Source organism: Macaca fascicularis, chromosome 13, assembly GCF_037993035.2.
Source record: "Macaca fascicularis isolate 582-1 chromosome 13, T2T-MFA8v1.1".
Lineage (NCBI taxonomy): Eukaryota > Metazoa > Chordata > Mammalia > Primates > Cercopithecidae > Macaca > Macaca fascicularis.
The window spans coordinates 48,236,037-48,261,174 of record NC_088387.1 but is presented as its reverse complement, the minus strand read 5'-3'; the positions used below and the strand labels follow the sequence as shown (position 1 = coordinate 48,261,174).

At 42.9% G+C, this 25,138-nt stretch overlaps 1 protein-coding gene and 1 long non-coding RNA gene across 8 annotated transcripts; one reads left to right on the top strand and one right to left on the bottom strand.

Moving 5' to 3' along the window:
* On the top strand, positions 1-1,663 carry LOC141408327 (uncharacterized). Its single transcript, XR_012422193.1, has 2 exons — positions 1-137; positions 716-1,663. It is a non-coding gene; the product is annotated as an uncharacterized lncRNA (long non-coding RNA).
* A 13,103-nt stretch (positions 1,664-14,766) lies between these two features.
* Positions 14,767-23,145, bottom strand: TPRKB (TP53RK binding protein). 7 transcript variants are annotated; one of them, XM_065526950.2, is made up of 5 exons: positions 23,086-23,145; positions 20,364-20,526; positions 18,108-18,230; positions 16,171-16,347; positions 14,767-14,902 (listed from the first exon to the last, which is right to left on the bottom strand). In XM_065526950.2, exons 2-5 carry the CDS (start codon positions 20,502-20,504, stop codon positions 14,768-14,770), a joined length of 576 nt encoding a protein of 191 aa, XP_065383022.1. In that variant the 5' UTR covers positions 20,505-20,526; positions 23,086-23,145; the 3' UTR covers position 14,767. The 7 variants fall into 7 exon arrangements, with proteins under 7 accessions (XP_065383022.1, XP_065383020.1, XP_065383021.1 ...); XM_065526948.2 differs by having other exon boundaries at positions 20,463-20,526; XM_065526949.2 differs by having other exon boundaries at positions 20,463-20,523.
* Positions 23,146-25,138: the final 1,993 nt, after the last annotated feature.

The window sequence follows — 25,138 nt, the reverse complement described above, 5'->3', positions numbered from 1 at the left end:
CTCAGCCTACTGCCTAGAACATAAAGGGAAGAAGCAATAGCTGTTTTTCACCAAGAAGTTATTAGATGCCTGGCACTGTGAGAAAGACGGTTTCCCACGTCGTGCAATTTCATGTTCACAACAGCCTTGGAGCTAAGGTTGGTATTATTAACATCCCCATTTGGCAAATGGGAAACTGAGGCCCAGAAACCTGAGATTTCCTCTCCACGGCCCCACATGGGAAGTGAAAGCTCAAACCTAAGGTAGCTCTGGCCCCAAAGCCTGCACGGTTTTACTGTTTCAGTACAGTGTGCTGACCCTGCAGGCAGGGGTTTGACAAGTGTTTAGTGAGTCTGGAATTCGCATAAAGCCTCACAAGCCCAGAGAAGCAGCTCTGTCTGGAGGTGCGTAAGATTCACCAGTAAGGCCCCATCACCCCCATCCTGTTGCCAGTGGTCAGGACATACTTGGCCAAATTCCCATATGTGACTAAGGCTCTATTTCTTCTTCAAGATCCAGTTTAGTGCTACCTGCCCCGTCCACTTCTGACCACCCAACCAGATGAATCGGGTCCCAGTCCCTCTCTCCTTTAAAGCCTTTGCATTTCTCATTAAGCACTTGTATTGCTGCTGTTTCTTGCTTACTTAATAATTAACTTGCCATAGTTAGTTAGACTAGACATTAACAGTTTAACTACTCTGATAAACTATTTTATGTGTCTTTCTATTGCTCGCAGGAACCTGATTATAATAGCTCATTGCATTGTTGGAGTCGCTGTTATTCCCAGAGCTGTGGGGTTTGAGAGCAGCGTGTCAGTGCCACCCCATGCTGCATCCAGGAAGATCTCTCCTCCACTGGATCAGCCCAGCTGGAAAGTGGCCAGTGAGACGGAAGATGGACAATCCAGCGGCAGTACATTCTGGAAGTCTCAGGGGGAAGAGAAAAATCGATTTAACTACGTTAAACCTACATTTAACGTAGGTTCCTGGAAAGGACATAATCTCCCCCGATCTCTCATCAATAACCCAACATCAGATCAGTGCCCTGGACTTATCGTTTGAAGGGGAATGAAAGTAGACAGATAGGTCTTCCTTGGTTAGATGTCCCGAAATCTGAGGGCGATGGTCCTAGCTCTTCAGAGAGGACACATTCTTTAACCTAACCTTTTAACAAGTTCTCTACAGGAGAAGATACCAGGTCCCAACACTTCAAGTAGCTTTATAGACATAGGTAATCGAAGGACTAATTATGAAGGTGTAGATGGGTAGAGGGGAGCAACAAGGATGGCACAGGAACCCATAGTCTGAGGAGGAGGGAGAGTCATTGGAACCTGAAAGGACCTGGGCAGAGCAGGCTGTCCTGAGAGCTGGCCTAGGGCCAAGGCACAATCAATACCAAGCCTGCCTCATGCTCTCTTCCCTCCACTCCTCAACTTGCTGCTGGCTTTCAGAAAAGTTAAAAACTTGCCGTTTCTATCCTTTTGCCATTGTTGTCATGTTATAAGGTGGGGAGCAATATTGTATCCAACTTTCTAGTTATCAAAGTGGAAATCAGGTGTATATAGCCAGTATATTTGCACCTATTAGTATTCTTATTGGTAATGCTTTCTAGATGTTATCTAACTGTAGCTTTGCATTTTCTATTTGATTCAAAAGACATGTAAGAGATAACTTTTTCATAATTCCATGTTGGATTTATTGTCATTATTTATTAAGTTATAATTTTAATGTATTGTGATTAGATAGAGACTGTACTGTGTTCTATTTGTGTTTTAAGGATACATACAGGTTTTCTTTGTGGCTAAATATAAGTAATCCATGGGTGTTTTTTTTTTTTTTTTTTTTTTTTGAGACGGAGTCTCGCTCTGTCACCCAGGCTGGAGTGCAGTGGCCGGATCTCAGCTCACTGCAAGCTCCGCCTCCCGGGTTCACGCCATTCTCCTGCCTCAGCCTCCCGAGTAGCTGGGACTACAGGCGCCTGCCACCTCGCCCGGCTAAGTTTTTGTATTTTTAGTAGAGACTAAAAATACAGAGACTAAAAATAGTAGGGTTTCACTGTGTTAGCCAGGATGGTCTCAATCTCCTGACCTCGTGATCCGCCCGTCTCGGCCTCCCAAAGTGCTGGGATTACAGGCTTGAGCCACCGCGCCCGGCCCATGGGTGTTTTAAAGAAGGTAGAGTTTCCAATAGACTATGACATTGCAGTCACTGTCAGATTCCACACAACATTTCAGTCAGCCACAGAACATATAAATGACAGCAGTCCCATGAGATTATAATAGTATATTTTTCCTACACCTTTTCTTTATGTAGATATTTTAGATACACAAATACCACTGTGTTAAAATTACCTACAGTATTCAGTAGAACACCATGCTGTACAGGTTTGTAGCCTAGGAGCAACCTGTACCTGATAGCCTAGACGTGTAGTCGGCTGCGCCATCTAGGTTTGAGTAAGCATACGCTATGAAGTTCACACAAAATGAAATCACCTAATGATGCATTTCTTAATATACATCTATTAAATCATTTTATTAATTACATTAATTATATTCTTCCTGAATATTGATTTTCTTAATCTGTTGAGAACTTCAAAGAGTATATTTTAAGTTAATTGAATGTATCTTTTGTTAATTGAATGGTTATATGCGTGTGTATACACACACATACACACATATATATATATATATATATATATATATATTTTTTTTTTTTTTTTTTTGAGAAGGAATCTGACTCTGTCACCCAGGTTGGAGGCAGTAGCACGATCTTGGCTTACTGCAACCTCTGCCTCCTGGGTTCAAACGATTCTCCTGCCTCAGCCTCCCAAGTATCTCGGACCACAGGTGTGCACCACCACACCCGGCTAATTTTTGTACTTTCAGTAGAGATGGGGTTTCACCACGTTGGCCAGGATGGTCTCAAACTCCTGCCCTCAAGCGGTCCACCCGCCTTGGCTTCCCAAAGTGCTGGGATTACAGGCACAAGCCACCGCACCCAGCCTGGTTATATAGATTTTTATTTTATGTCTGGCACATAAATATTAATGGCATGAATATTAATGACACTTTTTTCACTGCAAATCGTACCATAAATCATATAAAGGAACTTTTGTTTTACATTTTGAATATGTTTTGCCTTTGTTTCTACTTCATCCAATACAGTTTTTTAAATGTGGATTTGCACCATTGCTCTTTGTCCATCCTTTTACTTTTGGCTTTTCTCAGTCACTTTGCTCAAGTGTAAGAAGCAGCTACTTGAATTTAACTTTTTTTCCCTCACCCAATTTGAAGGTCTTTTTTTGAAGTGAGTTCTACTTAAGTTCATTGTTGTAACAAGTATGTTTGGTTTAAATTTTTTCATTTTCCTTTTTTTTTTTTTTTTTTTGTCCTCCTCTGGTAAACGTATTAAGTTAATGTTTGTTTAACTAAATTCCATTTCATTCCCTCGTCCTCCTCCCCCAGCTTCTGGTAACCACCATTCTACTTTCTGTCTCTGTGAATTTGTCGATACCAAGTCTGGAAGATAAGAAATATCTTTTAATTCCTGATTTGGTGTTATTAGTGAAATAAAATATCTACCCTTTAGTGACTGACTTATTTCACTTAGCATAAGATCCTTAAGATTCATCCATGTTGCAGCATGTGACAGAATTTCCTCCCCTTTTAAGTCAGGATAATTTTCCATGGGTTGTGTGTGCCACATTTATTTATCCATTCCTCAGTGGATGGGCATCTGTGTTGCTTCCACCTTTTGCCTATTGTGAGTTGTGCTGCTGTGAACATGGGTATGCTAATAGCTTTCTGAGTCCCTGCTTACTGTGCTTTTGAAGACATACTCAGAAGAGGGATTGCTGAATCAAATGGTGGTTCTAATTTTCACTTTTGGAGGAAACTCAATACTGATTTCCAGAGCAATTGTGCCATTTTACAATGACACCAACAGTGCACATGTGACTCATTTTCTCCACATCCTCACCAACACCTGTTATTTTCTTTTTGTTTTTTTTTTGTAATAGCCGTCCTAGTGGGTGTGAGGTGATATTTAATTGTTGTTCTGATTTGCATTGCTCTGATGATTAGTGATACAGAGTATCTTTTCACATGCTTGTTGCATTTGTATATCAACTCTGGAGAAATGTCTATTCAATTTCTTTGCCCATTTTTGGTCAGCTTATTGATTTTGTTGTCCTTGTAGAATTCTGAGAGTTATTTGTGTATTGTGTATATCAAATCATGATCTGCAAATATTTTCTGCCATCCTATAGGTTATCTTTTACTCTGTTGATTGTGTCCCCTGATGCACAAGTTAAGCCTGGTGTGGTCCTATTTGTCTATTTTTGCCTTTGTTGCCTGTGCTTTTGGTGTCATATCCAAGAAAGCATTGCCACATTCAATGTCACAAAGCCCTTCCTCTATGTTTTCTTCCAAGACTTTTTATAGTCTGTAGTCCTAGCTACTCAGGAGGCTGATACAGGAGAATCACTTGAACCCAGGAGGCAGAGGTTGCAGTGAGCCAAGATCATGCCACTGCACTCCAGCCTGGACAACACAGCAAGACTGTCTCAAAAAATGAAAATGACCATATATATGAGAGTTTATTTCTGGGCACTTTAGCATATTTCATTGGTCTGTTCATCTGTCTTTATGCTACTATCACACTGTCTTGATTATTGCACCTTTGGTAATATGTTTGGGTTTTTGGTTGTTGTTGGTTATTTTGGTTTGTTTGTTTTTTGTAGAGATGGGGTCTCACTATGTTTCCCTGGCTGATATCGAACTTCTGGGCTCAAGTGATCCTCCAGTCTTGGTCTCCAGAAGTCCTGAGATTATAGATCTGAGATGCTGTGCCCAGCCAGTAATATGTTTTAAAATCAGGAAGTGTGAGTCCTCCAGCATTGTTGTTCTCTTTCAAAATTGTTTTGGGTGTTCAGGATATCTTATGATTTTTACTGATTTCTTGCCATTTCCAATCTTTTTTGCTTCTTCTTCTTCTTCTTTTTTTTTTTTTTTTTTTGGAAGTGCTGAAATTACAGGTGTGAGCCACCGTGCCCAGCCCCTTTGCCCATTTTTACAAATAGAATTATTTGATTTTTGCTTTTTTAATTTTTACATTTCCTTACAGATTCTGAACATTAGATCTTTGTTGGATGCATAATTTCCTAATATTTTCTCTCATTCTGTGAGTTGTCTCTTCATTGATAATTTATTTTACTGTACAGAAGCTCTTTAGTTTAATTAGGTACAAATCATCAATTTTTTTATTTTATTATAATTGCTGTTCAGGACTTAGCCATAAATTATTTTCCAAAGGCAATATTGAGAAGGGTAATTCCTAGGTTTTCTTCTAGGATTTTTATAGTTTGAGGTCCTCCATTTAAATCTCTAATGTATCTTGATTTTAAAAAATATAGTGAGAGGTAAGGGTCCAGTTTCTTCTATATATGGCTAGCCAGTTATCCCAGCACCATTTATTGAATACAGAGTTGTTTCCTCATTGCTTATTCTTGCCAATTTTTTGAAGGTCAGATGGTTGTAGGTGTGCAGGTTTATTTCTGAGTTCTCTATTCTGTTCCATTGGTCTATTGGTCTGTTTTTGTACCAGTACCGTGCTGTTTTGGTTTCTGTAGCCTTATAGTATAGTTTGAAGCTGGGTAATGTGATGCCTTTGGCTTTGTTCTTTTTGCTTAGGATTGCTTTGACTATTTCAGTTCTTGTTTGGTTCCAAATGAATTTTAGAATACATGTTTCCAATTCTGTGAAAAATGCTATTGCTATTTTGATAGGGATAGCACTGAATCTGTAAATTGCTTTGGGAAGTATGGCCATTTTAACAATAATATTGATTCTTCTCATCCATAAGCATGGAATTTTTTCCATTTATTTGTCATCTCTGATTTCATTCAGCAATGTTTTATAGTTCTCCTTATAGAGATCTTTCACCTCCTTGATTAGGTATTTCATTTTTTGCAGTTATTGTAAATGGGATTGTGTTCTTCATTTGGTTCTCAGCTAGAACGTTATTGATGTAGAGAAATGCTACTGATTTTGTATCCTGAAACTTTACTGAATTTGTTCATCAGTTCCTGGAGGTTTTTGGTGTAGTCTTTAAGGTATTCTATGTAACTCATATCATCAGCAAAGAGAGATAGTTTAACATCTTGTTCTCCTATTTGGATGCCTTTCACTTCTTTCTCTTCCATAATTGCTCTGGCTCAGACTTTCAGTACTAGAAGTGGTGAGAATGGGCATCCTTGTCTTATTCCAGTTCTCAAGGGGAGTACTTCTAACTTTTGCCTATTCAGTATGATATTGGCTCTATGTTAGTCATAGATAGCTCTTATTATTTTGAGGTGTGTTCCTTCAATGCATTGTCTGTTAAGGGTTTTTATCATGAAGGGGTGTTGGATTTCATGGAAAATGTTTTGCGCGTCTACTGAGATGATCATATGGTTTTTAAATTCTGTTTATGTGGTGAATCACATTTATGCATTTGCATATGTGGGATCAACCTTTCATCCCAGGAATAAACTATACTTGATGGTGGTGAATGAACTTTTTTGATGTGCTTCAGGATTCAGTTTGCTAGTATTTTGTTGAGAATTTTTGTATCTATGTTCTTCAGTGATATTGGCCTGAAGTTTTCTTTTTTCATCGTGTCTCTGCCAAATTTTGATATCAAGATGATGCTAGCCTTGTATAAAGAGTTAGGGAGAAGCCCCTTCTCCTTGTTTTTTTAGGATAGTTTCAGTAGGATTTATATAAGTTCTTTGTATGTCTGGTAGAATTCAGCTGTGACTCTAACTCATCCAGGGCTTTTTTTAGTTGGCAGTTTTTTTGGTTTTTTTTTTTTGGTTTTTTTTTTTAAATTACTGATTCAATTCCTTGGTCTGTTATTGTTATTGGTCTGTTCAAGTTTTCACTTTCTTCCTGGTTCAATCTTGGTAGGTTGTGTGTTTCCAGAAATTTAACCATTTTCTCTGAATGTTCTTATATGTGTGCATAGAGGTGTTCATAATAGTCTTTGATGATCTTTTGTATTTTTGTGGGACCTGTTGTAATGTCATCTTTGTCATTTCTGAGTGGGCTTATTTGTATTTTCTACTTTTTTTCTTTGTTAATCTAGCTAGTGATCTATCAGTCTTGCTTATTCTTTCAAAAAAGCAACTCTTCATTTCATTGATCTTTTGATGTGGACTTTTGGGTCTCAATTTCATTGAGCTTGTCTCTGATTTTTGCTATTTCTTTTCTTCTACTAGCTTTGAAGTTGAATTGCTGTTTTTTTCTTTAATCTAGTTCCTCTAAGGTGCAGTGTTAGATGGTTAATTTGAGATCTTTCTAACCTCTTGATGAAGGCAGTTAGCACTATAAACTTTCCTCTTAACACCACTTTAGCTGTAGCCCAAGAGTTTTGGTAATTTGTGTCTCTATTTTCATTAATTTCAAATAATTTTAAATTTCTGCCTTAATTTCATTGCTCACCCAAGAGTGATTCAGAAGCAACTGCTTTAATTTCCATGTTTTTGTGTTATTTTGAGAGATCACCTTGGTATTGAATTCTGTTTTTATTGCACTGTGGTCCAACAGTATACTTGATATGGTTCTTTTTTTAAAATTTATTGAGAGCTTTATGGGCAAGCATGTGGTGCATCTTATAATATATTCTGCGTGTGGATGAGAAGATTATATATTCTGTGGTTGTTGGGTGGAGTATTCTGTAGATATTTACTAGCTCCAATTGGTTAAGTGTCCAGTTTAAGGCCAGAATTTCACTGTTAGTTTTCCACCATGTGGGTGCCTCCTAGGGAAACACAGAGCTGTGCCACTAACAGAATTCAGACAGAGGTGGGTCCACTATGCTTGGAGCTCCAGATGGTGTGTCCCACACAGCTAGAGGAGCAGGAGTGGGTGGAGTGACCTGCTTTACCATCTGAGTGCTTCCCAGGGGAAGACAGGGCTCTGCCCACCTAAAGAGTTGAGGCAAAAATGGGTCTGCTATGTAGGAAGCCCCACCAAGTATGCACCTCCCAGCTATGAGCAACAGGAGTAGCTGGAGCCACTCATTCCACCACCTGGATGCTTCCTAGGAGAACATGGGGCTGCACCCATCCGCAGAGTTTAGACAGAAGTGGGGTCACTGTGCTAGAAGCTGGCATCAAGCATTGTCTTGTGAGGGGGAATTGAGCAATCTTATCACCCCCAGGCACCACAACTGCAGCCTGTATTAGGGGTATGGCAGATGTCACCAGGGTGCTCTGGGGTCCAACACCTATGGAGGTCCCTTGTGGACTTGAGTGTTGCCTCCGTAAATACTCTGGACAGCTCTCTGTGTCAGTCTATATGCCTGGGGTTCAGGAGGAATCTCCCATCCCAGGATTGCACAGGTCCCGCAGGAAGTGTAAATCCCCCAGGGGCTCTCACTCACTGTGGAAACCATTTAGTTGCCCATAGTAATGTGGTTGAATTATCTGTAACTGCCTTATACATGTTTATAAGTTGCTGTTTGAATCCCGTTCCCAGGACATGACTGGTAATTGTGTGTGGTTTGTATTAATTTTGTTCCTTGGAGCTTGGGGAGGCCAGAGAGGGAGTAGGTGATTCTAGGACTCTGTACAACCTCCTGAAGTGACATTCTTCTCTGCGATTGTTTTAAAACTCACAAATTGATGCTGCTTTACCACTTGCAGGGTAAGGGAAATATCTAGTTCTATGGGACGTGCCCTTGAGGTTTTGCTTTTGTACTTTAAGGTGGCTGTTGGCTGCTTTGGTGACTTGCCTTGTGTACAGTAATATTGCTGGGCCTGATTTTTTTTTTTCTAGCAAATCTTTATAATGTAGCTAAGATGTTTACATCTAAGAGATAATTTTCCAGACATTTTTCTGATTTCTTTCTGGCTAGAAGGGGTATATGATTAATCTTCATTCAAGCTAGGGCAGAAATGCTTTTTTCTTTTTTAAACAGGGTTGCATGTCTCTAGTTGAGAAGCTTATCTCTTTCTCCTGGGCCACATATTACCTCAGTCACCTTTTCTGTCAAAAGTGGGCTATCAGTAGGGTATTTTGAATGTAATGACTTACCTTTCACCCCCTGTAGGTATGATCCTTTGTGGAGAAAGAGCTGTGTATTAGCTCTAAATTTGTGATATGAATTGAGCCCCTTCTCTGGATTCTGAAGATTCTTTTCATGTTTTGTTCGTTTGTATATTTCAGTTACGGAAGAGGAGATTCACTATGCCTGTCTATTTCCTAAAATCCATCATCTGTTTTCTCAGTGTTTCTCTCTCTCCTATTTACTCAGCTTCTCTGTTTCTAATGGCTGCTTCCTCTTCACTGGAACCATGCTTTAGTTGTTCCTCACATGGACTGGGGAGGACAAGTGTGACAGGATGGCTTCTGTTGATGTTTCTGCCGCCTTACATCTTTCTATTGCCAAATATTTAATCTTTTATTAAGTATAAAGGTAAAAGGATAGTTAAATATAAAGAATTCAGACAACATAGAAAGTAAACAGGCCTTGAAGTTCATCCACAATTCTCCCCATCCTGAAACAGTCCTGATTAACTTTTTTATATATAATCTTCCAGTTTTATATTTTATGATTCACATACCTTTATTTAAAAAAATGGAATTATACCAAGTGATTTGAAACTCTTATTTCCAACTTTTGTTTTGAAACTGTTCATTTAATATATCATAATAGACATCTTTCTGTGTTAAATACAGGTTTATGTAATCCTGTGTCCAAGCACACGTTTCAGCAAAGACTCCTTCCCCCTTGATAACAAATGTTTCAGTTGCTGAGGGGGCATAAGAGCCAAGCACAAAAAAAAACAGCCCAGCCTCCAGATCCCAAGGAAGGTGCATGCTCAGAGCACTGTCCTTCCACCCAGTCCTCTCACCTGCCACAAGAGCCTTGAGTGTCCAGGCAGCTTCAGCTTTCAGCTGCTCACTAGCATCCAGGAGAGTGTCCAGGGCCCGCCCACCTCTGGAAAGCAGGCTTGCTGCCCCCTCATTGGTTGGCTCCTGAATTTTTGATAATCATAAACCCTAGGGTCAAAGAGCTAGGTTGTAATACAGTAGGGAGTGCGTTCCCGAGTGCATTCCCCTATGTGGTCACAGGGAATGAGCCTGGAGCAGAGGAGCCCAGCAGGCTGAGGATCTGCAGTGTGCTGGGCCTGGGCTTGGCACGAAGGCACCAGATGTCGGAGGTGTGGCTGCCACCCAGGAGGACACACCTGATGGGGCTCTGGGAACAGGACGATGGTGGAGACGTCACATCCAGAATAACTTTGTTAGGAGACTGAACTTGACAGGAGTTTTACATTGCAGGTATCAAAAAGCCACCTAAAATTGCCTTAATAGAGGTGATCTAATGGCTCAGGAAACCACCAACTCTACGAAGACAGGATAACCTGAAAGTGGGTTTGACCTGGTGTTTTTCTGCCATTCTGTGCACGGCATCAGCTTCCTCCCAAGACTGGCACCGCATAGGACATCGGGTGTTTGCCAGCCCAGTTGAAGCTGTCTGCTTCCTTGCTCACCACCAGCAGAAAGGTGAGGGCTATGCCCCGCATTCCAGGTGACAGAGGAGGTTTACATGGGGACTCAGTCACACTTTCTGGGGACTGTACATTTCACAGAAGGAGCCAGGTTATACTAAAGGAGTCCTGGCTCAAGGATACCAGCACCCCATAGAGATGGAGAACCCCAGGGAGCTCAAGGACTGAGGGGCTGAGTAACAATGAGCACTGCCCACAGAGGGGCGCCCTGCAGTCAGGAGGGGGTGGGAAATGGGTGCGGATCGGCAGCCGGCAGAGGCCCATCCAGGTGAGCACAGGTGGAGCTGATGGTGGATGGAGACGAAGAGTGTGCTGGTTGGGAGGGGAAGACGGTGGCCTGTAGCTGGTCTGGGAATTCCCAAGCTGAGCAAAGGGTTTGCCAAGGCCTGTGGTTGGGCTTGTTAACAAAAACACCAAACTCTTAAAAAATGATCTGTAAGAGGTATCTTCTGAGCCAATGAGTGACCACAGTCTGGGGAATCTCAAGAGGTCCTGAAAACGTGTGCCAGGGCAGTCGTTTTCTACATTTGAGGGGACAGGAATTGGAGTAACATCATAAATCCATCCATGGAAGGTATACATTGACTCGGCCTAACAAGGTGGGATATCTTGAAGTCAGGGCATTATAGGTCATAGGTGGATTCAAAGATTTTTCGATTGGCATTTGGTTGAGAGTTCAGCTTTGTCTAAAGACATGAAGTTGGTACAAAGGAATGCTTCAGTTCAGAGAGAGCGTCTGCCTCTGCCATGTGATGCTGTCCCAGAGCCAGGAAGGAAAGTCAACCACAGCATCCTGGGTCAATTTAAAACCCACTGAAGGAGACTCTGTGGTTTCTAGGGTGTGTGTTAATTCTTGCTTTGCATGGCCTCAGGTCTTGTTCATAATCTGTACCTGATTGTCAGAATCCATTCTGAATAATCTCACGATGCCTATTTTATACTCCAAAGGTGCAGGGCTCTCATGAGGCTTCTCTCACCTCCACTTCCATCATGGCCAGGAATTCATTTTTTCAGTTTTCCCTGGGGTCCCCTTGACTAAGAGGGAGCCTGTTCCATTGGTTGGGGTCTCAGGATTGCAGGCCTTAGGGCAGCCTCACAGCACAGTGCAGGGGAGTTGGCTGGATTTTCCTGAACCCTAAACCCCATGGCTCATGGGATAAGGGAGCTGTGGGCCACCCGGCTTCTGCTGAGATTCCTTTCCCTAGGTGCACGTGCAGGTTCGGCCTTGGCCCTTTCTGTTCTTTTCAGAAGCCCACACAGTGGAGGACAGGACGGTTTGGGGTCAGGGACAGAGGCTCCTGTCACTGAGACTGTCCTCAGTGGGACAGAGGGAAGAGACTATTGTTGCAGTTCGTCTGCCTCTCTGCAGCACTGATGTGTAGGCCCAGCAATTCAAGTCCACTCCTGGCAGCCAGCCTTGAACACAGAACTGATCAGCCACACAGAAAACCTGAAGCAAAGCCTCTAAAGTGCAGCCTCTCAAAAACGCTCACCAGAGGTTTCTTAATCAGACTTAGTGTAGCCAGTGAGCTTCTGTTGCCTCCTGTGACGTGGGTGCTATTTCTCCCACTAAAAGCCCAAACCTCTGCCTCAGGAGACAGGGCGCAGCTGCAGCCTCAACTAAGTGTGAAGGGCTACTTCCTGGGCAACTCAGAGGCTCCTTAAACTCACAATGGTGTGCAAATCTGTGGGCTCACTTTCTACATCAGATCTTCAAAGGTCTCTGTGATTCCAAAAGCTTGGGAACTGTTAAATTTGATCATTTCTGAAATGTCCTCCAGTTTAAAAGTCCTCAGTTCCAGTTCATTTTCAATTCCTGAATAAAGGGATGAGTCCTGGAGCTTCTGGAAGCTGGCCTGGAGCTGAGCACTTGCTGCAGACAATGCCCGAAGCGCAAACCCGCGTGGATTTGGGCTGCAGGTGAAAGCTTCATATTCAGGTCTTACTTTGTGACAGTGAGAGGTGACCAGGGAAGCCTATATGAGGGGCGGGGGCCAACCAGCAGCCCAGCCTGGGGAGCTGCCTTAACCACATCTCACCTTACTTCCTCAGAGCTACATTTTTCTTGAAGGGAACTGCAGATTTATGCAAAATACTAAGCAAGCTGAGTGGCTGTTTTATTTTATTTTAAGCAGTAAGGAAAAACAGAAATTTTCACACCAAAGACCCTGTGCTAGTCTCAGAGGAACTGGTGTCGAGACTGAGGAATCACGGAACACCGCTCTCGGAAACTGTTAGGGCAACTGAAAAAAAAAAAAAAAAAAAGAGTAAAGACAATGAAGAGGCTTAATTCTCCCTGTTAAAAAAAAGGGAAGCAGCCGGGCGCAGTGGCTCAAGCCTGTAATCCCAGCACTTTGGGAGGCCGAGACGGGCGGATCACGGGGTCAGGAGATCGAGACCACCCTGGCTAACACGGTGAAACCCCGTCTCTACTAAAAAATACAAAAAACTAGCCGGGCGAGGTGGCGGGCGCTTGTAGTCCCAGCTACTCGGGAGGCTGAGGCGGGAGAATGGCTTAAGCCGGGAGGCGGAGCTTGCAGTGAGCTGAGATCCGGCCACTGCACTCCAGCCTGGGGGACAGAGCGAGACTCCGTCTCAAAAAAAAAAAAAAAAAAAGGGAAGCAGTGTCCACTCTCCCTTAGAGCATTTTCTTTGGAAAACTTACTGTAAATCTTCCTCTGCCCCTTTGAGGGGCATGCAAAGCTTTCTGACAGCTAAATAAGCCTCTTGCCAGCTTTGCAACCCAGGACTGTGTTCCTGAAGGACCTGAGAGTCCGTCTTTAAAACATCATCATCAGAGCAGCCAGGGCCCTATCGGCCAGTCTCTGTGGGACGGTGGGGGCCTAACATCTGCTGTGAGTGGTAAATCTACCTCCTGTCATGAAGGCAAGAGTTTATTTTCCTTTGTAACAAGGTAATTAGCAAACGCAGGTGGTCAGGTAAATTGAGGTTGAATCTCCGATGAAACGGGTGTGGCCAAAGGTGCTGTGCAGTCCACTGATCTGAGGACTAGGCATTACTCTTCTTGAGAAGGTGTGCAGTGAGCAATGGGTTGGACCCGCTGGCTAGACTGGCAATGAGATTTCTTTCTGTCTTTGCAGCATCTTAGCGGGTCATTGCCTGTGATGCGCATCTCACTCTGAGTTCACGCCTCTTCAATGATGAAAGTGTTTTCTTCCTCTTCTATCTCTGCAGAGATAGGCTTGCTGGGATAGATTGTTTGTAATTCTATTTCCCTACCACCACAGGATGAGCTTTGGGGGTCAGGCAGCTGGGAAGGAACCCATGCCTAGGCCTTTCACACTCTACATCCATCAGTAGCAGAACTTAAGAGTCTTCCTGGGACTCCATACTTCCTGGAAAGAGGAATTCATTCTTTTCATTGCTGACATTCCTGGGTGTGTGTGTGTGGCAGTTATACTTTCCCCATTCCATTCTGTACCTCCTTCCACTCCGGGGACCCCAAGAGGCCTGGCTCCGCTTGCCCAGTGCACCTCCGAAGAAGGGAGACTGGGAGATGAGGATCCTGCCAGGGGGCCAGGTGTTGGACAAGGTGAATGTGAATGTGGAGGAGAAAGACAGAGGCCTCCCAAGAACCTGATGGGGTCGGGGATGAGGTGAGGGTGCTCAGAAAAGTGCTGGGGCAGGCTCCAGGCTGGGGCCACGGACCGGCCTCACCAGCTGGGGGCTGACTTCTTGGGGTTGCGTTCTGCCTCCCCCTCCCACACACGGCTCTTTGCCCTCTAGAGGCCAAGGGGCAATGGCAGGTTCACAGTGGCACTGCAAGGTTAGGGTTGTTGGGGGTTCTTAGGGAGCAGGGGCACCAGTCCTGCTGTGGCCCTGGCTTCCCCTACCTTGCCCAGGCTCCATGTGCACCCTCAGAGTTCCCCTGGCACAACCTTTCTTCTTCCCACGAGGAACACCCCCACTTCCACTTGGGCCTCTGCCAGGAAGGGTGGGAGCTCTGCCAAGGTGTCCCTCTGAGTGACCACCCTCAGCTGGAGCCACCAGCCAGGCCTCTGCACAGGAGCTGCCCCTGGGCCTTGTGTGTAAAATGGGGGTAATAACAGTATCTGCCTCATAAGGTTGCTGCAAGAATTAAATGAGTTCATACAAGTGAAAGGCACTTAGAACCAGGATCCAGAGGCTTGCAAGGGGTGACCTGGAGTAGCCATGGTAAGTATGGAGAGGGAGGTGAACTGATGGATATAAAATCGCCAAGGCAAAAAATTTAAAAACAAAAACAATAACCAGCTGGGCTCGGTGGCTCATGCCTGTAATTCCAGCGCTTTGGGAGGCACAGCAGAAGCATCACTTGAGTCCAGGAGTTGGAGATCAATCTGGGCAACACTGTGAGACCACATCTCTAAAAAAAAATAATAATAATCACTAAGGCAAGAACCTAGTACACTGTAGGCATTCCCTAAGTGTTTACAATTTTTATTCCAATTATATAAAAATAAAATCTATTTGAATAGAAACAGAACTCTAAAAAGCAATAACAAGAAATAGTAACTGATTATCTTTTAAAATACTATAAGGTAGGACTACAACTGGTTTCCTTTTTTTTTTTTTTTTTTGAGACGGAGTCTCGCTCAGCTGCCCAGGCTAGAGTGCAATGGAGCGATCTCAGCTCACTGCAACCTCTGCCTCCCGGGTTCAAGTGATTCTCCTCTCTCAGCCTCCCGAATAGCTGGGATTACAGGCACCTGCCACCATGCCTGGCTAATTTTTAAATTTTAGTACAGATGGGTTTTCACCAAGTTGGCCAGGCTGGTCTTGAACTCCTGACCTCAGGGGATCCGCCTGCCTCAACCTCCCAAATTGCTAGGATTTCAGGCATAAGCCACCGTGCCTGGCCTTTTTTTTTTTTCTTTTTTATACCATTCTGTGATTTAAACTTTTCGATAATGCACATATATTAGTTTTATAATCAGGGAAGAAAAATCAATGTTTTCTTTAATGCTGAGTTTTGTTAATATTTCTGATATTTCACAAAACATCTTTTGTTGACATTCTACAAATGATACCATCCAATAATGTCCCAATACTTTCTTCTTGTGAAGAGAGTTTATATATCTGTAAAAATGAAAGACAAATTATGACTTGCTGATATCATCATTCACTACTAATTGTCATTATACAAACATGTGTAAGTGAAATTATTCCTCATTCAATTATTGGGTTCATAGTATAACAAACAACAAATGTGATTAAAATATTCCAAGTAGATGGCAATTCATTACTTGTATTCCCTTTAAATTGCTGCTATGGGGGTAACTCTCAAGAACATAAAAACCAAATTTCTATCCATTTAAAAGCACATATCTAGATATTAACTTCATACTAAATTTATTTTACATTTTAAATATACTATGTAAGTTTAATATTGAAAGGTATTCTCTTTCTTAATGTGGAGAATGGTTGTATCAGCTGAGTTTGTAATTATATTTTACATAAACCCACACCTCCCAGTTCTTTGTATCTAAAATTATTTTTTAGTAATTTAAAAAATTAGATTAACTTTCTCAAAAGTTCAAAAAACAAGGAGCCCTGGTGATCAATAAGCAAACAGTATCAGCATTATTGCTCATCTGTCACACTCTTTCTAAAAATATGGACTGGCAAACAAACCTTTTGGACTTCCGTAATATTTGTTATCTCAGGAAGACTTTTCAGAGAAACCTGATGACCTTCCACTTGAGATATTAGGTATTCTTGATTTATTTGTTTTTCTCCCTCTTCAATGTAAACAATTAGAATTGAAGTGTCATTTGCTGAGATACCAAATTTTTTCAAAGCCTCTGAAATCTAAGAGAAAAAAAATGAAAAAAAACAAAAACAAAAACAAAACAAGATAATTAACCATTGTTTCCTATGTCTGAAACATTTCCTGATCTGCCTTCTTCCTTGGTCAGGCTCTTATTTTTCATGTCCTAAAAGTTCTCACTGCTTAGTTTTTTACTTTGATGATTCCTTTCCAACATCCATTGGCACTTCCTCGAAAGTACTCCCTGCTTCAAGTTATGCCTTGTTCCTATGGAATCAAGCCCAGCCTCTTGGTGCTGCACAAAAAAATACCTCCTCCCTCTGGTGCCAAGTGGCTCTCCAGCCAGGCGCTTCTGCCACCTGGCCAGTCTGGCCTGCCGGGGGGTCCAGTCACATTTCATGCCCTTCTGCCTGTGCTCAAGCTTTGTCCTCTGCTCGCATGTCCCTTCTCCCCATGGCTTGGCTGCTGAACACATGCTTCAAGGTCCACATTTCTGATGCCACTCCCCACCACACCCTCCTCCCTCCAAAATGAATGGCTTCATTGCTGTACCCCTAGATTTGAATTCATTTTTCCATTATATCATTTATCTCAGGGCATTTTAACTTGTTTATCTGCCTCTCCTCGGGAACATATTTGCCTCTTCTGCCCCTAGAACTGCAAATGGAACAGGGAAAATTTCAACAGACGTTTACTGAATTCAAGAGTTTTCTGAATTATGTCTAATGATCTCAAGGAAACAATAATTAGTAAATTTTATTCCAAGTACTGGGAAACTCTATTACCATGCTGAGATAACTGCATTTTATAAACTTTACAATCATCTGTATTTTAACCTATGCCACAGGTTTCGTAACTTTTCTCTAGATGAAATTAGTACCTGGTCGTTATTAATAGCAGCAGTAATACTAAAAATTCATCAGCAAAATTGCAGTCATTTTTTTCATGTGCTACATGTGTGATGTCTTTGGCTTGATAACTTTCATTGAAAAAGCATTACTGGCCGGGTGCGGTGGCTCAAGCCTGTAATCCCAGCACTTTGTGAGGCCGAGACGGGCGGATCACGATGTCAGGAGATCGAGACCATCCTGCCTAACACGGTGAAACCCCGTCTCTACTAAAAATACAAAAAAAAGAAATTAGCCGGGCGTGGTGGCAGGCGCCTGTAGTTCCAGCTACTCCGGAGGCTGAGGTGGGAGAATGGCATGAACCTGGAAAGCGGAGCTTGCAGTGAGCCGAGGTTGCGCCACTGTACTCCAGCCTGGGCGACAGAGCAAGACTCCGTCTCAAAAAAAAAAAAAAAAAAAAGGAAAAAGCGTTACTATAAGTATTTCAAACCACAGACTCTTCCTACATACTGGGTGTGTGAGTGAGGATGTGTTAAGGACTGTTATAGGTACCAGCAAGTTCCTGGTATATGAAAAAGACATGGATCCCACCCTCAAGGAGTTTACGGGAAGAGGGAAAGATATGCACGCTAGCACACAAAATATCCATGCCTAATGTTTTATCATTTAGATTTCTGTCAGTTTCTTAAGCAAAAATACTTGAGAGGTCTTCCTGATCCTATATGGTAAGAACAGATAAAATTAACCTCACTTAATTTAGCTAAATTTGTGTTTACTCATATGTAAACTGTCTTAGTAAGAGGCAGGGTAAACCTCAACTCTCTGTCCAGAGCTCTCTTCACTACTATTTTGGTTTATTACTAACCACTGGCTTGCAGGAATTTAGCCTCCAACCCTGAGGAACACATATGTTATTATGACAAGGTCAACAGAAATAGGAAAGTCTACATTACATTGTTATTTGGGGAAAGGTTGAAAATAATTTCAGTAGATAGAGTTCTTGTCTTCATTTTTCCCAGTTTGTAGAGGTGAACTGCTTTGTTTGCTGCCACAAGTATCTGAAATGGATCGACAATCTACCAAAGAGAGCAGAAAGAATTAATTACACATAGAGAATCTGCAGTGCTTGAAAACACATGGTAACTCATGGTTAACTCCACTGTCAAGCTGGTTTACTTCATCACAATTCTTATGGTCTGTATTTTCAAAACTATTATCCCAGCTAGGCGTGGTGGCTCATGCCTGTAATCCCAGCACTTTGGAAGGCCAAGGCGGGCGGGTCACCTGAGGTCAGGAGTTCAAGACCAGCCTGGCCAACATGGCGAAACTGTATCTCTACTAAAAATACAAAAATTAGGTGTGGTATCACGCACCTGTAATCCCAGCTACTCGGGAGGCTGAGGCAGGAGAATTGCTTGAACCCAGGAGGTGGAGGCTGCAGTGAGCCGAGATTGCACCATTGCACTCCAGCCTGGGCAACAAGAGTGAAACTCTGTCTCAAAACAAAAACAAAAACTATTATCCCAAGGGCCTGGGTAGTCAGAAAATCATAGAATTTTAAAGCTGCAAGGACTTATGCAAATAGTAAAATTTTTTAAAATAACATTAATTGAGGGCTAATATTATGGGCATGATCATATTCCAAACATTTTACTTGTGTTATTTTCTTTAATCCTCAAAACTACCCTATGAAACTAATACTATTAATAGTAGTAGTAGTATGTAATTGATGAGGAAATTGAGGCAAAGAATGTCTGAGTTTGAATCCCATCTCTGCCACCTATCACCTAGGGAACTTAGGCAAGTTCCTTAGCATTTTATTTGTTAGAGACACATGAAACAGTATTTACTACATAGGCTGTTGTGAAGATTAAGCGAGTTAGTATACGTAAAGCACTTGGAACAATACTAGGAATACAGTAAGCACTATATAAAGGTTGGCTATGTCTTGTTCAAAGTCCTAAGTAGTAGGTCTGGGATTAATTCCCAGTAACATGATCCCACTGCCTGTGCTTTTTTTTTTTTTTTTTTGAGACAGAGTCTCGCTCCATCGCCCAGGCTGGAATGCAGTGGCTCAATCTCAGCTCACTGCAACCTCCGCCTCCCAGGTTCAAGTGATTCTTGTGCCTCAGCCTCCCGAGTAGCTGGGACTACCAGCACACACCACCATGCCCAGCTACTTTTTGTATTTTTAGTAGAGACAGGGTTTCACTATGTAGGCCACACTGGTCTCAAACTCCTGGCCTCAAGCAATCCACACCCCTTGGCCTCTGTGTGTGCTCTTAACCACTACGCTATGCCTCCTCTACAGACTGTCTTGTTAAGAACCCCCATTTTAAAGATAAGAAGCTGGAGATCCAGGCATTTCCCATGTTAGACCCAGACCACAACCTTTCCTCCTTCCTAGGGCAGGACCTGGCACTTCTGCCTCTATTCACTGTTATAGTCCAGGTTGGCTGCATCTGACTTGGACAAGAATTTTTTCCCTAACAGTGACAGAATTTTAGGCTACCCTATAACATCACAAATATTAACGTATACTTAAATGGCCTGTATGGTTCATTCATTGTTTTTTTGTTTGTTTGTTTTGTTTTGTTTTGAGACACAGTCTTGCTCTGTTGCCCAGGCTGGAGTGCAGTGGCGTGATCTCGGCTCACTGCAACCTCTGCCTCCCAGGCTCAAGCGATTATCCTGCCTCAGCCTCCCGAGTACAGGTGCCCACCACCACGTTCAGCTAATTTTTGTATTTTTAGTAGAGACAGGGTTTCACCATATTGGCCAGACTGGTCTCAAACTCCTGACCTCGTGATCTGCCCACCTCGGCCTCCCAAAGTGCTGGGATTACAGGCGTGAGCCACCACGCCTGGCTTTTTTTTTTTTTTTTTTTTTTTTTTTTTTGAGACAGTTTCACTCTTGTCGCCCAGGCTGGAGTGCAATGGCGCAATCTTGACTCACCGTAACCTCCGCCGCCCGGGTTCAAATGATTCTCCTGCCTCAGCCTCCCGAGTAGCTGGGATTATAGGCACCCGCCACCACGTCCAGCTAATTTTTGTATTTTTAGTTGAGACAGGGTTTCACTATGTTGGCCAGGCTTGTCTTCAACTCCTGACCTCAGGTGATCCACCCACCTCGGCCTCCTAAAGTGCTGGGATTATGGGCATGAGCCACCGCACCCAGCCAGCTCATTCATTCTTACAATTTATATTTACCACTGTAGGATTTATCAGTGATCCATCGATGGTGCCTTCCATGGCCTTTCTTCTCAAGTCTCCCGCATTTTTTACATCTTTAAATAACAGAAGGGTTACCCTGCATTCAGGAAATAGGTCCAGCTGATGTGTTAACTGCATTTCACAGATAAGCAGGATTCTACTGCACACAAAATGAAAAGACCAAAAGATTTCGTTTATTTAAAAGTTAACATTATAACTCATTTCTTAACAAATATTCAATAACTTTGATAACAACATGATAAAAAGTTTTAAATTAGAAAAATCCATCGCCAAAGCCCATTTGGCATCCTCATGAGATGTTGTCTTCCTAACCCTTTTGAGCTGTTTCTAGTTCCACTGCCATTCCCAGGGAAACGCCAAAGGGCCCAGCTGGTTGCTGTTTGTTCAGATAAGGCAGGCTCAGATGCATGGTTGAAGGGCTGCTTCCCCAGCAGACAAGCAGGAGCAGAATGTCAGGAATTTTTTAAACCAGAGGTTATTTATGGTATTAATGAAGTCTTACTCTATCTTAGTCTTTTTAAATTCCTGATCTCATCATTTTATTTATATTTTAGGAAGGCCTAGACTAAATATTAAGGAAGAAAATAATTTTAAAGAATAAAGCAGGCCGGGCATGGTGGCTCACGCCTGTAATCCCAGCACTCTGGGAGGCCAAGAAGAGCAGATCACCTGAGGTCGGGAATTTGAGACCAGTCTGACCAACATGAAGAAACCCCATCTCTACTAAAAATACCAAAAAAATTAGCCAGGCATGGTGGCACATGCCTGTAATCACAGCTACTCAGGAGGCTGAGGCAGGAGAATCACTTGAACCTGGGAGGCGGAGGTTGCAGTGAGCCAAGATTGCACCATTGCACTCCAGCCTGGGCAACAAGAGTGAAACTCAGTCTCAAAAAAAAAAAAAAAAAGAATAAAGTATCACACTTGACCCAAAGATATTAATTCCACACATGGAAATTAAGCAGAGAGGGTATTAAATAATCAATATTGCTCCTTTCTTGGACATAAGCTTAACAAGAAAAGGATAGGTTATTATATATAAAGACATAAAAGACAATTTGAATTAACTAGAAAGACATGACCATATCTTTGAATGGAAAAACTATGTATTGCAAAAATTTCTTTAAAACAAGTTCTATCAAATTCTTAATAAGATATTTTGGTGGGGCAATTTGAGACTCATTTTATCCTTTTACCTGGCAGATTATATTTCTAGAACTCTTACTGATGGAAGTCATTAGGAATCCAAGAATTATATAAGATGTTCCTCTCATTATTTTAACAGTAAAAAGTTGAAAATAACCTATCTAGCTAATGATGGGATTGGTTGTGATTTAACAACCATTAAAACATGTGGTCTTGACGTTGTGTAAAAATGGCAATAAATAACATTAAGTAAAAACATCTGAATGGAAAACAAAACACAAACTGGCCAACATGTGAGTTTTTTAAAAAGCTTTTAAACAAATATTACAAAGAAAACACACCAGAAAGCTAACGTTATCTCTTACTTAGAATCAACTTGACTTTTTCTGCTACAAACAGGAAAAAAAATATTTGTGAACAATATCCTGGCCACAGTTCAATCATTACTCATGCTAAGAGGAAAAAAATGGATACACAAAGATATAATCAGTAGGATACCAATATATAAAAAGATACACATATTTTTTAAAAACACATGAAGGAAACACTAAAATATGACCATCTTGGGTAGTGAGGTTATGAGGTGATTTTTATTGTCCTTTATACAAAAGAAAGTATTTTGTTATGTATGTTCTGAATTTTCTACAGTGAGCATACAACACATGAGTAGACATCATAAGAAAGGGGAAAAAAATGTGGTTTTTAACACTGGGGGTGGGGGAAAGAATCCTTAGAAAAATCTCAAAATAGTTTCTTCTTGTTTAGCATAATTCACTCAGTCCAGAAACCTGGAATCATCGTTGAGTACCCAACCTGTCACTCAAATCCTATATCTAATCCGTAAAGTCCTGAATTTTCACCTGCTAAATATACTTTTGATTCGTCCACTTCTCTCCCATAAGCTAGGTCACACCGCTCATCTACAGCAGTAGCCTCCTGAGTGGTTTCTCACAATTCCTGCCCTCCTATAATCCAGTCTTCACCCGCAGTTCTAGTGATCCTTTCAAAATGACCATCAGATCTTGCCATTCTGCTGCTCTTATGATAAACCCCCAACTTTGCGTCACGGTGTTCCATACTCTACGATCTGGTCCCTGCCTCCCTCTTCTGCTACCGCCGCAATGGCCTTCTCTAAGTTCAAGTCACCAAGCTTTCTCCCCGATTCTGCCCTATCGGACAGGTAGTTCCCTCTCTCCTTTCATCTCCGCCTGACGCACTCCTCCCTCCTTTCAACTCCATTTGGAATCATTTACTTCAGCGCCCACAACTCCGGGACTTCGGCTCTTTTTAGTCTTGAGGACTAGCTCCTTTTTGGGCCCAATCACAACTTTAAAGAATCGTGCGCCTATCCGTTGCATGTCTCCTCACTAAACTATATTTCTTGAGGGGACAGACTGACTATCATTCTCGTGCTGCATTCCCAGGGGCTGGCCTCGTTGGCGCTTGATAAATACCAGTTTAAGAACCCGCAGCCATAGTCCCAAGGACATTACTAAATCGGCCCGAACCCTCCCCTCCCGAGCCGCCCCGTAAGTGGGCAAAGAAAACTCACCATTCAGCCCCCAGCGCGTCTCGGAAGATCTCCCGCTCGGAAACAAAGCTCACAACTTCCGGAAGCGATGGCCAATCCCCGTCTTCTTCGAGACAGTTTCCGGATAGGCCGGCTCGAGGTGGCCATGTTTTTCCGGGTCCCCGTAAGAGGAGTGCTTCCGCCCATCGTGCCGCCCATTCTTCCGCCCTCCCAGCCTGGGTCCCGTCAACGGACGCGAAGGAGAATAGGGGCTGTATATCACTTCCGGCGAAGGCAATGGAAGCATATATGGGCTGGCACCGGAAGTTGAGGTCCGGTTTTGAGTCTCGGCTTTGTGTTAATCAGTGTTGGGCGTTGCACCGGGCTTCCTCAGTTTCTTCCTGTACAAGGAAAAGTACCGACCAAAATGAGTTCTACATACATTTCCGCTGCTCGAGATTTCTTTTTTGTTGTTGTTGTTTGTTTTTTGAGACAGAGTCTCGCTTTGTTACTCAGGCTGGAGTGCAGTGGCGCAATCTCGGCTCACTGCTACCTCCGCCTCCGGGTTCAAGTCATTCTCCTGCCTCAGCCTCCCAAGCAGCTGGGACTACAGGCACGGACCACCACACCCGGCTAATTTTTTGTATTTTTAGTAGAGACGGGGTTTCACCGTGTTAGCCAGGATGGTCTCGATCACCTGATCTCGTGATCAGCCCGCGTTGGCCTCCCAAAGTTCTGGGATTACAGGCGTGAACCCCCACGCCCTGCTGAGACTTCTTCGTTCTTTTTCTGGGCCTTGTCTCCTGTGACACTTTGGACTTTGGACTTTGGACTTTTGAGTTTAATGCTGGAACAAGTTAAAACTTTGGGGGATGATTGGGAAGTCATGATTATGTTTTGCAATGTGAGAAGGACATGAGATTTGGGGGTCCAGGGATGGATTGATACAGTTTGAATGTATGTCCCTGCCAAATCTCATGTTGAATTGTGATCCCCAGTGTTGGAGGTGGGACCTGATGGGAGGTGTTTGGGTCATGTAGGTGGATCTCTTATGGCTTGGTGTCTTTGCAATAGTGAGTGAGTTCTAGGGAGATCTGGTTCTTTAGAAGTGTGTGGCACCCCCAAACACACACTGTCTCTTGCTCCAGTTCTCACCGTGTGATGTGCCTGCTCGCCCTTCTCCTTCTGCCAAAAGTAAAAGCTCCCTGGGGCCTCCTTAGAAGCCAAACAGATACTGGTACTATGCTTCCTGTACAGCCTGCAGAACCATGAGCCAATTTAACCTGGTTTCTATATAAATTACTCGGTCTCAGATATTTCTTTGTAGCAATGCAAGAACAGCCTAATTGTGGGGGGCGGGGTGGGGGAAAAAGATGGGGAGGCATGACACACTGGGCTAAAACATGAAGGACATTCGGCCGGACGTGGTGGCTCACGCCTGTAATCTCAATACTTTGGGAGGCCGAGGTGGGCAGATCACCTCAGGTTGGGAGTTCGAGACCAGCTTGACTAACATGGAGAAACCCCATCTCTACTAAAAAATAAAAAAATTAGCCAGGCATGGTGGTGCGTACCTGTAATGCCAGCAACTCGAGAGACTGAGGCAGGAGAATCGCTTGAACCTTTGAGGTAGAGGTTGCTGTGAGCCAAGATTGTGCCATTGCACTCCAGCCTGGACAACAAGAGTGAAACTCCCTCTAAAATATATATATATATATATTGTGTGTGTGTGTGTGTGTGTGTATGTATGTATATATATGAAGGACATTCTATTTCTAGGACAGACTGGAACAGGGCCCTGGCTGTTCTGGTTAGTCTCTCTTTATCACAGGATGCTACATTCCCAGCACATTCTACAGTTATCCTAGAGAACCACAAGTGAGAAAGGAGAAAGAACTAAGTTTGTCCAAGGCCACCTGGAGAACTATCCTGCAGTCTATGCCCTTAACCCAGATTATCCCCCTTAGCACAGCTAGTCCATTCCATATGCCCACCAACCTCCTAGTACCTGGAGGCGGAGGTTTGTCTTCTCAGATTGACTTAACACCTTGACAGACACAATGTCAGTGCAACATTGTTGAGCCATAGCCAGAAT

Bases quoted from the DNA above. Each gene is read 5' to 3' on its own strand.
- TPRKB (XM_065526950.2), bottom strand. From the start codon at position 20,504: ATGCAGTTAACACATCAGCTGGACCTATTTCCTGAATGCAGGGTAACC. The intron at 18,231-20,363 runs GTAAATATAAAT...TCTCTTTGGTAG, and splicing joins CACTGATAAATCCTACAGTG to ATTGTCGATCCATTTCAGAT. The intron at 16,348-18,107 runs GTAATGTAGACT...TTTTTCTCTTAG, and splicing joins ACCTTTCCCCAAATAACAAT to ATTTCAGAGGCTTTGAAAAA.